The sequence below is a fragment of the Xyrauchen texanus genome, chromosome 3, assembly GCF_025860055.1.
Source record: "Xyrauchen texanus isolate HMW12.3.18 chromosome 3, RBS_HiC_50CHRs, whole genome shotgun sequence".
Lineage (NCBI taxonomy): Eukaryota > Metazoa > Chordata > Actinopteri > Cypriniformes > Catostomidae > Xyrauchen > Xyrauchen texanus.
In genome coordinates, this window is record NC_068278.1 from 18917336 (window position 1) to 18931129 (window position 13794).

General features: G+C 36.3%; 1 protein-coding gene across 1 annotated transcript; it reads right to left on the reverse strand.

The window, feature by feature from the left end:
- Positions 1–10279: 10279 nt before the first annotated feature.
- LOC127629458 (notch-regulated ankyrin repeat-containing protein B-like) lies at positions 10280–13584 on the reverse strand. The gene is made up of 2 exons (XM_052106565.1): positions 13515–13584; positions 10280–13422 (listed from the first exon to the last, which is right to left on the reverse strand). Exon 2 carries the CDS (start codon positions 13141–13143, stop codon positions 12808–12810), a length of 336 nt encoding a protein of 111 aa, XP_051962525.1. The 5' UTR covers positions 13144–13422; positions 13515–13584; the 3' UTR covers positions 10280–12807.
- Between the last annotated feature and the right edge of the window lie 210 nt (positions 13585–13794).

Sequence of the window (13794 nt, forward strand, 5' to 3'; positions counted from 1 at the left end):
CTCACTAACTGCTGCCTATCTGTCAGAAAGATAGAGGTGGGAACAGATAGATAGTTTAATTTAGTCTGGAGAATAGCTGGCATGATGGTGTTGAAAGCCAAACTTAAATCCATAAAATGAATCATTGCAAATGTCTCTGATCTGTCCAGATGTTGCAGGATATGATGCAATCCCATTTTGACAGCATCATCCACAGACCTGTTTGCTCGATATGCAAATAGAAGGGGATCCAGTGATGTCCTTCAGGTGGGCCAACACCAGTCTCTCAAATTACTCATTAAGTCCTGTGATTTGGGTTTCTTTGGGACAGGGATGATGGTGGAGGGTTTGAAGCAGCAGAGAACTTCACACTGCTCCAGTGATCTATTGAAGATCAGTGTGAAGATGGGGGCATGCTGGTCATCACAGGATTTTAGACAAGTGGTAATACCTTTTGTCAGTATGTTTCTGGCCTGATTGTACAAGATTTTATCCCCACCCCTGTAAGCATCCTGTTTGGCCTGAGTTTTGCAGTAAACAATGGTTTGTCTTTGCTGTATGTTAAATAAGTCAGAGTAGGGATGTACGTATCCTCACAGAAACTGATATATAATTTCACAGTATCTGTGAGCTCATCCATATTGGTGTCTGCTGCTTCAAAAACACTCCAATCTGTGCAGTTAAAGCAGGCTTGTAGTTCCAGCTCTGCTTTATTGGTCCATCTTTTTAAAGTTTTTACTACAGGTTTAGCTGATAAAATGTTCTGTCTGTAGGTCGGAAGAAGATGAACAAGACAATGATCAGAGAGTCCCAATGCTGCTCTAGCGACAGAGCGATATGCATCCTTTAATGTTTTGTAGCAGTGATCCAGTATATTTCTGTCTCTGATGGGGCATGTAATGTGCTCTCTATATTTTAGAAGTTCACAGGTGAGGTTGGCTCTGTTAAAATTGCAGAGAATAATAATAAGTGAGTCCTGGAATTGTTGTTCCCTGTCTGTGATCTGATCTGCCAGCTGTTGCAGTGCTGCGCTCACACATGCTTGTGGAGGAATATAAACACTCACCAGATTAAACAAGGAAAACTCCCACAGCAAGTAGAAAGGCTTGTAGTTGATAAAGAGCACTTCAAAATTAGGACAGCACATCTTCTTAAATGTTTGTGTTTGTGTTAAATGTTCTTAAAACTTTCATTGATGTAAAAGCATCAGCTCTGCACAGCTGAAAGCCCGGCAGATGAAATGCACTGTCTGGCTTCACTCAGCCAGGTTTCTGTGAAGCACAAGGCAGCAAAGTTTGAAAAGTCCTTGTTTGTATGGGTAAGGAGATGTAGATTGTTTTGTAGGGAAGAGAGCAGAGATTCACTAGAAGAATACTCGGCAGCGCTTTTCGAAAGCCACGCTGTCGGAGCTTGACCAGTGCGCCGACTGGCTTCACTAATTTGCATCATATAGTGCGCTTGAACAACACAGCTGCGCCTCCGAATAAAATGTCCAGAAAAATATCTGAATAATCAAAAACCTGAAAAAGATTGTCAGGTATGTGTCTGGTACCTGTTCAGCAGTTCGTCTCTTGTAAAACAGATTGGAAAAAAATTACTAAACACAGGAAATACAAAGAAAATCAAAAAATAACTGTAGAGCTCCAAATTCCAATGTCATCTTCGAAATGTAATTTATAATATTACTACCCTTTAAGAGCCTGATGATGGTCGATTAAATAAAATATACCAATTGAGTAATTATTTTGGACAAAAAAGTCCTCTTGAGACCCAGCAAAAAAAAAAAATGTGGTTGGTATTTAATAACTGATTAAATAATTAATTAATATATTATTTATATGTGTTTTTTGCATGAGAAACAGATTGCGAATTTTTTGTGTTTAATTCATATTTTAGAAATTGGCATTAGCAAACAAACTGGTCTCAGGAGTAAATAGCATTGTGGTGGATAATGTGTTTTCATTTATTTGTGCGGTTTAATTTTGGACCACAATAGAAATAAAACCTCTAATTTATTCCTTAATGCATATAAAATTGTATTTTAGTCCATGTTGTGTTATATTATATTTTAAAATTAGCCACTTAATCTGTTAATCAGTCCCTCTGTCAATCATTTTGTCCATAAACTAATCAATCAATCAATCAGACGATCAATCAATTAACCAAGGCCTGAAAAACATTCCTTTATTATCATCGCCTGTCAGCAACATATGATTGGTTGTTTGGTTTGGGCCTTTGGTCTGTCACCATACATACCCCTCTTTGGGGTCCTCCATCCTTTTCTACTTCTTCCTCCACTTTCAATGTCCCTCAGCCGCTCTCCACTTTCACCCAATTACCCCTCCTTCAGACTACTCCCCCACCCCACCCCACACCTTTTACGGAGTGCCATTATGCTGCGGTGGGTGCGGGGCAGAGGGGGGTAACAATGAAGATAAAGAAAGCATGGGGTTAGAGGCTTGTGAATGGCTCCATTCAGCAAAGCCAGCCAAACAGAAAAGCAGCGCTGCTCTTCCAAACCTAGAGATTTCACTTAGTACAACTGGGCCTTTATCCTCCATAATTACTCGCTAGCATATACATACATACATGCACGAGCAAGAACACTTACTACACTGTAGCACACACACATCCGCATATATGTAAATAGTTTATGTGGTAGTTTGATCGACATTAATTTAACATTATTATAATACCATTATTTAACATTTGACATCACTAACAAGCAGCTAAACAAAATGAGACATCCACAGTAAACTGTTCCCAACTTCAATGTGTGGAAATTAAAGAAAAGACAGAGGTGGGTAGACTATCCAAAAAGTAAAAGTACAATTACTTAAAAAAATGAATTACTCAAATAGAAGTAAAATTACTAACATAAAAAATACTTGAGTAAGAGTATGAAAGTATCCAATTAAAAGAGTACTCAAGTAGTGAGTGACTTGTTACTTTCACAAATAGACATAATAGACGTTTACTCCCCTATATTCCATTACATAATAAACATTTAATATGTACTACAGAATTATGATTATTATTAATGGAAATTCTGTCATCATTCACCATCATGTTGTTCCAAACCCGTATGACATTCTTTTTTCCAATCAACATATTAGACAGAATTATAGAGTCACTATTTACTTTCAGTGACTCCATATTTTGAAAGTGAATGGTGACTGAGACTGTCAGTCCCTAATATTCTGTTTAACATCTTTTGTGTTCCACAGAATACAAAGCGTCACAATGGTTTGGAACAACACAAGGGTAGAGAAATTATGACAGAATATTAAATTATGGCTGAGCTATCACTTTAAAGAGATAGTTTACCCCAAAATTTTAATTATCTCATCATTTACTCACCCTCATGCAATCCCAGATGTGTATGACTTCCTTTCTTCTGCAGAACACCAATTAAGATTTTTAGAAGAATATTTCAGCTCTGTGGACCAAAATTTTGATGCTCCAAAAAGCACCTAAATGCAGTATAAAAGTAATCTATAAGACTCCAGTGGTTAAATCCATGTCTTCAGAAGTGATATGATAGGTGTGGGTGAGAAACAGATCAATATGTCATTTTTTGCTAGACAGCTGGGTGTGATATGCAAAGAAGTATGTGAATCACTAAAACCACAAGAAGAAGTGAAGCAGAGAAATACGAAAGTGATCTGTTTCTCTGTTTCTCATCCACACCTATCACATCGCATGTGAAGATATTGATTTAACCACTGGAGTCTTGTGGATTATTTTTATGCTGATTTATGTTTGTTTGCTTAGCTTTAAAATGTTGCCACTCTTTCACTTGCATTGTATGGACAAAAAGAGCTAAGAAATTCTTCTAAAAATCTTCATTTGAGTTCAGCAGATAGTCATACAAATCTGGGGTTGCAAGAGGGTGAGTAAATAATAAGAATTGTAATTTTTGGGTGAACTATACTTTTATGAATTTGTCAATAAGAAGAGAGGTTTGAAAACATTTCTAGTAATTATAACAGTGAAAACATGAAAATGTCCCACAAGGACATTATATATAATGCTGAAATATAAACCAAAGTAAGATCATGCTTCATTAATGCCTTCTTTTGCTATTTCATGGCTTTTAAAGTCCTGTGTGGATTCTTATTTCAGTGTAGATACAGTTTCCAGTGTCCTAAGTATTTAGATCGTTAGTTATGTACAGTTGTACCGCCACTCTCTAAATGCAGACAACGCAGCCTAGTGCGTAGGGCACCAACCCTGGGCGTGGGACACTCGCTGTGTCTGAAAACACCTATATATACTATTTATATATAAACTATTTTGGGTGTCTGCCATTTTGTAGGAGTGTCTGAATTCAGAGTGAGCCACTCGTTCCCTACTTTTGTTCACTCATTATTACCCACAATGCACTCTAGTTTCGAGTGTACATTTGATTTTGAGTTGATTGCCCACAATCCACCATGGTGAAGACGTACAAGCTAAGAGTTTACTGCTTCCTTCTCTCCTGCAATGTTTTATTTCATGATGAATGTAGTAAATTACTTTTTGACAAATCATTACTGGATTAAAATCACATAATAACATATAGAGAGGCAAATCATACAGATACATTTCCAAATGTACTCTTTATTTGATAAAATGGTTTTACTCTTTATATGCCTATATATATACACAGTATATATTAAAAATGACAAAGAGAATGAAGATTTATTGTATTCATATTTTATTTAATAAGAAGAACAAGTAAGGCCCAAGTATTTTAACATTTCATATGTGATTACATATGTTTCTGCAACAGCCCCAGAGCTCGGTGTATACATCAGCGTCCAAATCACTCATTTCGTTCACTTACTGCTGAGATATAGTGCACTAACTGCCATTCACTACATAGGAAATAGTGAATGAGTGAATGATTTCGGCACAGCCAGTCTCTCTTCGCCATACAATTGCCACACGCCCGCACATCTCTCATACGCGTGCCCCGCGCCCTCGCTGTGCACGCACAGAAATGCTGACTGTTCGTGCTCCAGTTGTCAATCATGCGAATGGCAGAGCAAAAGGCATTTATTTACACTTAACTTGGATGTTTACATGTTTCAATTTCTACAGTTAATCCACCAAAGTAGCTGCAATACTTACCAGTACCCCCGCAAGAGGCATGCGGGATGTGGGACAAAGCACACTATATTGATTCACTGATTTTAAAATGTACACTTAAAAACTGATGTTATAAGAGCCCAGTAACAGAATCAGTAACAGAAGCCCGCATTAGAATTAGAGCCAAAACGTACCTCAGCGTGCTGCCTGAAATTGGAGCTGTGACTTTAATCTTGAAATATCAGCTTGTCTTGGTGTTAAATGAAGGCATTGCAAGACAAAACTATTCTTTAAATTAAAATTAATCCCAGTAATGTAACAACAGGAACGTAGCACATTATAAAGTAAAAGTTTAAAAAATTATTAGTTATTCAAGTAAATGTAACATGTTACTACCAACCTCTGCAAGTCAAAGATACAGTATATTGTTATTTTCATATGTAAAGAGCACAGTGTACCAAGAAATGTTTGACCAAACACACAACAAACTCTATACAATATAAAATAGAATATAAAGATAAATATAGGTTAAATATTAACAAATATATATATAAAAATAGTAAGAAAAGTGATGTAAAATGTAAAGAATTCCTCACTGATTAACTTAGATCTGATATTGTACACTTAAAAACAGGATTTTTGCTGCTTGTTCAATTTACTTAATTACAATGAACTAAAGCAACACAATTGTAGAACATTTGTCACAACTTGATTGCATTGCTTTCTATCCATTTCGATTTGTAAAATGGAAGTTAACTTGATCTATTTGAGTTGAGACTTCATTAATACGTTTTGTGGTGTTAATGTAGCATTGCTATTTCTTGTGTTTTTGTGCAAGATGAATATAAAGGGGCATACTTGTTAGCGTTTAATGTTTTATTATATTGAGAGTTTCTCTTATGTTGGGGTTTTGGGGGTTACCATAATGGTGAAGGGTGGAGCTTGAGCTAACGAAGACAGGTAGATGTCACATGAATTTGTTTTCATGCTTTGTTGAGTAAATGCTGTGCTGACCATAGCATAGTTACTAAACTACAGTCGGTAGAACCTCCAATAGCATGTATTCAGCATGCTAATGATCACTTTCACTTGTAAGTACATAAAAAACTATTTCAATGACACTGCTAATTTTGTTGGGTTTACCCATTCCAACTACGTTCTTTCTACACAAAGTGTTTGTGCTGAGATTACATAGTAATTTTAAGTTAAGGAAACTCATTGCAAACACATGGAACCACTGTCCACAATTGAATCAAGTTCAGCCAAAGAGCAATTTTTTTGTGGAATCTCAATTGACTTTCGGAAATGATCATGACCCCAAACCAGTCCGTGAAGTTCAAGAACTTACTGTCATGCAAAAAAATCATTATATTTTTGCATAAACATTCTTATACCTTGTTTTAAAGGTGTGCAACCTCTGTGACATCTCAGAACTTCTTTTCAAGATTTAAATTCATGGTGCCAATGCATCATCCTTCATTTTACTCAGCATTTGTTTACATTTGACACCAAAACACTTACATTAAGCATGTATTTGACTGAAAGAAACTGAACTTATCTGAATGATTTAAAGCACAACTAAAAAATATTTTGCTCTGGGGTGTCGTTTATGACATCTATCACTTCACTTATGACCTCTCCACCTGTTACCTCACAGATGTGTAACCCAACCCCATCCGAGTGTGTCTGTGCTTATTTATCAAAACAAAACACACACACACACACACACACTGGGCTGAGCTGTGTGTCAGTATTTGGAGAAAGGAGGCTCCATATGGGCACTCCTGCATCTCTTTTCTGTGCTGGCAGCCAGGCAGATGTCACATGGTCTAACAGGTCACCCTGCACAGACATAAGACGAATAGCTGTGCAGTACAGACTGCAAGGGGCCCCTCAGCCGTCTGCCAGCAGAGTCCCCCTGTTCACCCCATTCTTCTCACACACACACACAAGCACAAACCCAGACACGCACATATTGCATGCTATTTTTATTATATTTTAGCACCTTGTGTTTCCTATGTATTTATATTAATGCAACCTTTTATTGCTACAATTTCCATTTTAATTCTTATACAGAAATCTTGTTTTAGTGATCTTTTCTTGTTTTTATTTTAGTTTGTATTGTGTCCTACATATACAAATGTCAACAAGGTCTTGGAGACAAAATATTGCTGTACAGTGGCCCCACATAGTATTTGGATACCAAGTATTTGTATTTGTGGCAATTATTTTGAAGCAAACTAGCACAAGATCACTTTTCAACCAAAACATTTCACAAAATGAAATGTGTTATATAAAATATAAAACAACTGTTAAGAGACACTTTATGATAGTCAAACCTAGTGGACAATCTTGGACAAACAGGACAAACATGTCCAACATGTATTGAACTACACTTATTGTTACTGTGCTGTGGCCGCTGTGTGAACTTGAGGGGAACTAAATTAATTGATTCCATAAAATCAATGTCATGGAATCAAGTAACTGCAAAAGTTAGCTCTGAGAGAAAGTTTGGATCATTTGTTTGCAGATGCCACTTGGTTTGATATTTTGTTATCTAATGCAAAGAAAGTGTGACTTAAGCATCCACAAATGTTTTGGGTCCACTGTACATCTTCCAGTACTTTCTCTATTGTGTGAAAGGTTTGAGTATAAAGTACTGCTGCACTAATATTTGTGCAGCAGTACTTTATGCACGCAGCAATTCAAGTGTGCCATCTATTGTATAATAACTGTATATATTGTATAATATATTGTATAATATATATATATATATATATATATATATATATATATATATATATATATATATATATATATATATATATATATATATATATATTGTAAATAATGCACACAACTAAATTATGAGACAACCCGAGATTAAGAAATCGTAAGAAATCATACTCATACAAAAACGCATGACATTTACTCTCATAGATAAGAATGAACGAACCAATGAACAATGTTATAATGATTTTTAGCTCATTAGCTAATCTCCTATTAATAACATTGCTATTAATAACATCTATAACATCATTACTAACATTGTTATTATCAACACCTATAACATTGTTAATAACAATTTTAGTAACATTGTAATAGCATTGTTCATTAGTTTGTCTATTTTTTTCAGTGGGAGTAAAAGTCGTCAACTCGCAAGATTTCTTACGATTTTGTCATCTCGTACTATTAACAAGGTTGGTTTCATGCCTAACCCAAATCCAAAACCTAAGCCTAACCATGATTTTAATTGGAAAATAGCTTTTGTGTACCATGAAAGTGTACATTGGTACATTGCATTTGAAACAAGACGAGGGAAACGTATTACAGGTTACTGCCATACATAACATGAGTCATTAATATTGCATAAAAAATAGGGAATGAGTAAACAAATTGGTTCGCAGATGTTTCCGTTCTTAAAATTAAGTGTTGGATAGGAGGAAAGCAAACATTTTATGCCTGTATTGAATCAATTTAAATTCTGTTTGTTAATTGGTTGGTCTGTATGGGAATAAAAGTTGTACCTTTTTGTATGGGCCAAGTAGTACAATATCTTAGGATTTAAATTATTTCGAGTTGTCATCATACTATATTGGATGGGGCCGACACACACAAGTGCATACACACATAAACACACAGCTTTCTCAGGCTTGAAGGGTTGGATCAGGGTTACTTTACACACCTTTGAACATCCCTTTTCAGGGCCTAGTGTGAAATGGATTTGAATGAGAAAGAGAAGGTCAGGAGAGGAGGTGTGGAGACTAGGGGAGGGAACAGGGTGGGAAGCCGACAGGGTGGAAGAAAAGGAGGAGTGCAACGGGTAGATGGATTTTCCATTTGTAAAAAAAACTAAAAAACAGGGCCACTAGTTATTGAGTTGCATGAGAAGGATCTTCCTTTCTCTTTCCTTCCCCTCCCTCCCTCTCTCCAGTCTTCTCCCTTGCTTGTTCCCTCTCTCATTACCATAGCAGCTGCAGAGCTGTGTGTGTATGTATGTGTGTGTGTAAAGGGAGGGGGTCCAGGTCGGGCAGTGTGACTTAGGCAGGGGCTCCCGTCAATGGTGGGCCGTCTGGGGAATGAATAGAGGTTGAGCTGGCTGAACAAAAGAGAAGAGCAGAGAAGAATGGACTAGTGAATTGGGCTGCTTGTCACTGCGAGCTAGAGCGCACAAAATGGAGTGAAATAGTGAAAGGAAGTAGAAAGGAGCAAAGGGCATGCACGGATTGGCCTGGCCACCTGTCTCTCTCTCACTCTCTCTCTCTCTCTCTGTCTTTTGCCCCTTCTGTCAATGGACGTACCAAAAGGTGGAAGTATGAGATTTTATGTTTTCGTTTTGGTGACGTGAAGACCAAAGCATGCATGAAGCAGTTTCTATCAAGTCAAAATGTGTGTGAAACATCTTCTGTTATGCTCTAGTTATTGCGTAATCAAGCCCAAACAAGTTTCTTTTTCAGTTGTAACCTACATTAAACACAAGAATCAGAAAATAATAATAAAAAACAAAACAAACAATATATATATATATATATATATATATATATATATATATATATATATATATATATATATATATATGTATTGTGCCTTCTGTTGTATGACTCGGCTCACAGAATATGTAATGGTATGTCATTTGAATTTGGTTGTAAAATAAACCATTTTAAACTTCTGAATTGTTTCCCAGTAACCCTGATATACAGTAAAACATACACAGTTTTTATATAATGTAGTGCAGGTTTATGCATTCCCCATTATGACCCTTTGTCATCCGGTTACGTTCACAGAAATATATCTGCTTTAACAGCACATGTAAATTATGTAATGTAAATGCTACTTGGACATAGTAACCAAATCATTTAGAAATAATTTTTTTCTTATGCTGGAATCTAGCACTAATTTATAATAATAGAGATGATATTTTCAGCTGATATCACACTGTAGCCTATATATATATATATATATATATATATATATATATATATATATATATATATATATATATATATATATATGTGTGTGTGTGTGTGTGTGTGTGTGTTGAAATGGTAGCTATTAGGGCACTGGTACTACCATCACTATCAGTTATGCAAATGTTTTTAGTTTGTAGATAAGTGCTACATCAGCATATTAATAGCGTTGTTGATGAATATGCTAGCAAAGAAATTGCATTTAATTTTTAATGGAGTACATTTAATTATTTCACAACAGGTAACAAGATTGGTGTGTTTATTGACAATATTGAACAGGGACTTTTCACGCTGCAGAGTTTATTTTAGCTAGTTCATTTGTTTGCAGCCAAACTGCTTACCATGAAGCTAATACATGCTAAGGCTAGCATCTGCTTGAAGCTACGGAAGCATGAAAAACATGGTTTTTCTCTTACTTGCAAAACACTGTATAACCTTTATTTATAAAAACAAGTGATTAGACTAGCTGCATCTCCAGGTGATTTCACAATTATTTTACCTTTATCGTTTGTAGCCTATTTCTTGGAACTATTGAGCAGCTACCTGAGGCACAGGAATGCACAGGAGACTGACTTAAAAGAACAATAACATTCCAAGAGAATCCTCATTGATGGATAGAGCCATGTGCAAGTCTATGCATTACACCAACAAGTTTCTTAAAACCACTGAATTTAATATCTAAAATGCCTTTGTACAAAAACACAAAATACAGCAATGTAATATCTTTAAAATATGACCACTTACATAATTTCACACATAAACAAAGAATGAAACATATAAAAACACAACAAAGTAAAACAAATTCTGAGAGAGAGAGAGAGAGAGAGAGAGAGAGAGAGAGAGAGAGACAATCTGTAGGCCTCTTGTAGGCCTCTTTTCCACAAATTTTTCTTTGATGAAAATAATATTTAAAAAGTTGGTCGAAACAAAATCAATCATTTGACTTTTATCTCATTCAAAGACGTTACATTTACTTTCATGTCATAAATGTTATGGCATTATCAAGTAAAGACTTGTGCATTGTGCAACTTCTTGTTACACTGGTTTTATCATGTATCATCCCCCTTAAAAAGAGGAGGATGGGACGTCAGATAGGAAGTGCTCCAACAGTTTTTTTCTAGACACTCTACTTGTATGTTCCTCCATCATGTCAAAATGATACCCATTTAACACTGTCACTGTCAAGACAAGTCAAGTACGAAATTGTAAGAAATAGTATTCGTACAAAAAAAGTGTGACTTTTAATCTCTTATAAATGAATTAACGAACAAAAAAACAATGTTAATATGATTTTTAGCCAATGTGGTTCCTCATTCCTTTTTTATTCATGCAATACAAATGACTGATGAATGTCAATAACCTGGAATATGCTTCCCCCGTCTCGTTCCAAATCCCCAATTTTACTTTTTCCACGGTACACAAAAGTTATTTTCCTATTAAAATCATGGTTAGGTTCAGGGATTGGGTAAGGGGTTAGACTTTATGCTTTGGTTGAAGTTTGGGCTTAAACTTAGAAAAATGTATTATAATAACAATTATACCATTGTTATTGATAACATTTATAACGATGTTAATAACATTGTTATTAACATAGCATTACCGTTGCTCATTCGAAAAGTTTAGCATAGGTGTTATAGTCTATAGAATATGTTTATCTGCTTACAGAGGAACATTCAAGCAGAGTGTGTTACAAAATTTTACATAATTCAATATAGGCATTTAAACGCCTTTGCAAAAAAATTGTGAAAACCACCCTGGAGCTTCCATAAAATAAGATTTTTTTCCATCTAGAAAAATAGTATCTTTAAAAGTTGGCATGACACCAACAAGTCATAAAACAGCCATCAGTGCAATAGTTAAAACATTCTCAAGTATAAGTGATATATATTTCCATACTGGCTTTGAATGACTCTTTATCACAAGTGTTCGAAAAGTCACAACATAATCGATCCTTACCACATCTTGCCTGAGTTGACAAGGGGTCTAAGCAGAAAATACCTTTAGGATACATTACAGTCTAGACCTGTGTGAGATGTCACTGTTCTATGGATTTGCTCAACATCTGAATGACAAAACTGTAAAATTGGGTTTGAAATGTGAGGAGTCTGACCTTTATGTGTCAGCTGAAAATAACACTTATCATCTCTTATCACAGATCCATCGCGGTTTCTCTAAAACGAGCTTATCTTTAGTGTCCGGAAATCAGTTAAAAATGGGAACTGATGAGTAACGACACATGAGAGTCCCAAAACACAGTTCTATTTGGTAGTGTCTGGAAAAGGAAGTGTTGTTTGGATATTTCCATTTATGAGGAGCCAAACAGATCCTGATTGGTCAACTATATGACACTAAACTTGATGACCATTATGGCAGTAAATGCATTACAGTTGAGGTAGCTGACATCAGTCCCTGTTTTAGAGGGCATGCAGAGAGAATGCGTAAATAATATAAGCCTATATAAGATTATGCTGTGTGTGTCAGTCATCTTGAGGACCACCGAGTGTCAGCTTTTGTACTTTGATTTGAGTGTTCAGTTTGTCCTTTACAGAATCTAAAAATACACCCCGATCTCGATAAATAACACACTGATCATTTCCATTATGCATCAAAAGTTGGCAAACCACATCTAAGACATTGTACCAACCCAACATTATCTAAAATTGCCTTTTGGATTTGAATTGTGTGCCTACTGATATTGAATCAAGTCCATAAACACGTTATCACAATTAAGCTTTGGCACATAGGGATCAAATGCATAAAAAGGCATTAGGTACAGTGTTTGATTGCCTCAGAGTGCGCTTGATGAGTACTTCGCCCTTGTGATGAGGTAAAGAACGATGTCTTGATGTCCACCAAACGCTGCAATGTGCAGTGCGCTCCATCCGTCCCTGTTGGCCAGTCGGATGTCTGCGCCAAACTTCACCAGCAGCTTCACTAACTCCAGGTTCCCATCGATCACAGACTGGTGCAACGCCGTCTGCCCCTCCGGTCCGAACGAGTTCACGTTAAATTCACAGTTTGTCATGTTCTGTAAGAGGGAGTGAAGTTCCTTGGTGTTGCCCTTCCTGAGCGCTTCCTGAAACACTCTTTGACGCGCAGAGCAAGTCATGTCCGCGTGACTCATGATTTCAACAGGTAGACGACTGCGGCTCGTCACGACTGCTTTTGATACAATAAATGTGCCAGAGCTCCTTTCGAACTCTTCAGCACTCCAAATTAATGAGTGAACGTTCGGTGGTTCGGTAATGGCGAGTGACCAATATCCACGATAGTTACAAACTTTCCCTGTTCCAACGATATTAATTAAACGTTCAGCTGAAAATAAATATAGGCTATATATTTAAAAAAATGTTTGCGAGAGATTGCAACTTCAGTAGCTACTCCATGCCGATGTTTCAATACTCTGTTCCAAAGAGAGAGAAATAATTAAACTTTGCAAAAGCAGAATACATACATACATGTAAAGCACATCTCCTAAATGTTTGTTTTGTTTACCTCGGTGGTTCCCACGAGTGGGTGTTGAATGCTCCGCGCACTCTGTTCTGACTGTATGCTCCGTTATAGCCGATCGACTCTATTCCGCCTATTGCCACTCATTTTAATAACAATAGCCCGTCATAAAGTTCGTCTTTAGGGGTGGAGACTGTGTAGACTGCAGTAAACTGGATGGGTAACACTTTATAATAAGGTTGTATTCATTAAAATGAATAACTACATTAATTAACATGCACTAACAATTAATACGTTTACAGCACTGAATTAATCTTGGTTAATG

Bases quoted from the DNA above. Each gene is read 5' to 3' on its own strand.
- LOC127629458 (XM_052106565.1), bottom strand. From the start codon at position 13,143: ATGAGTCACGCGGACATGACTTGCTCTGCGCGTCAAAGAGTGTTTCAG.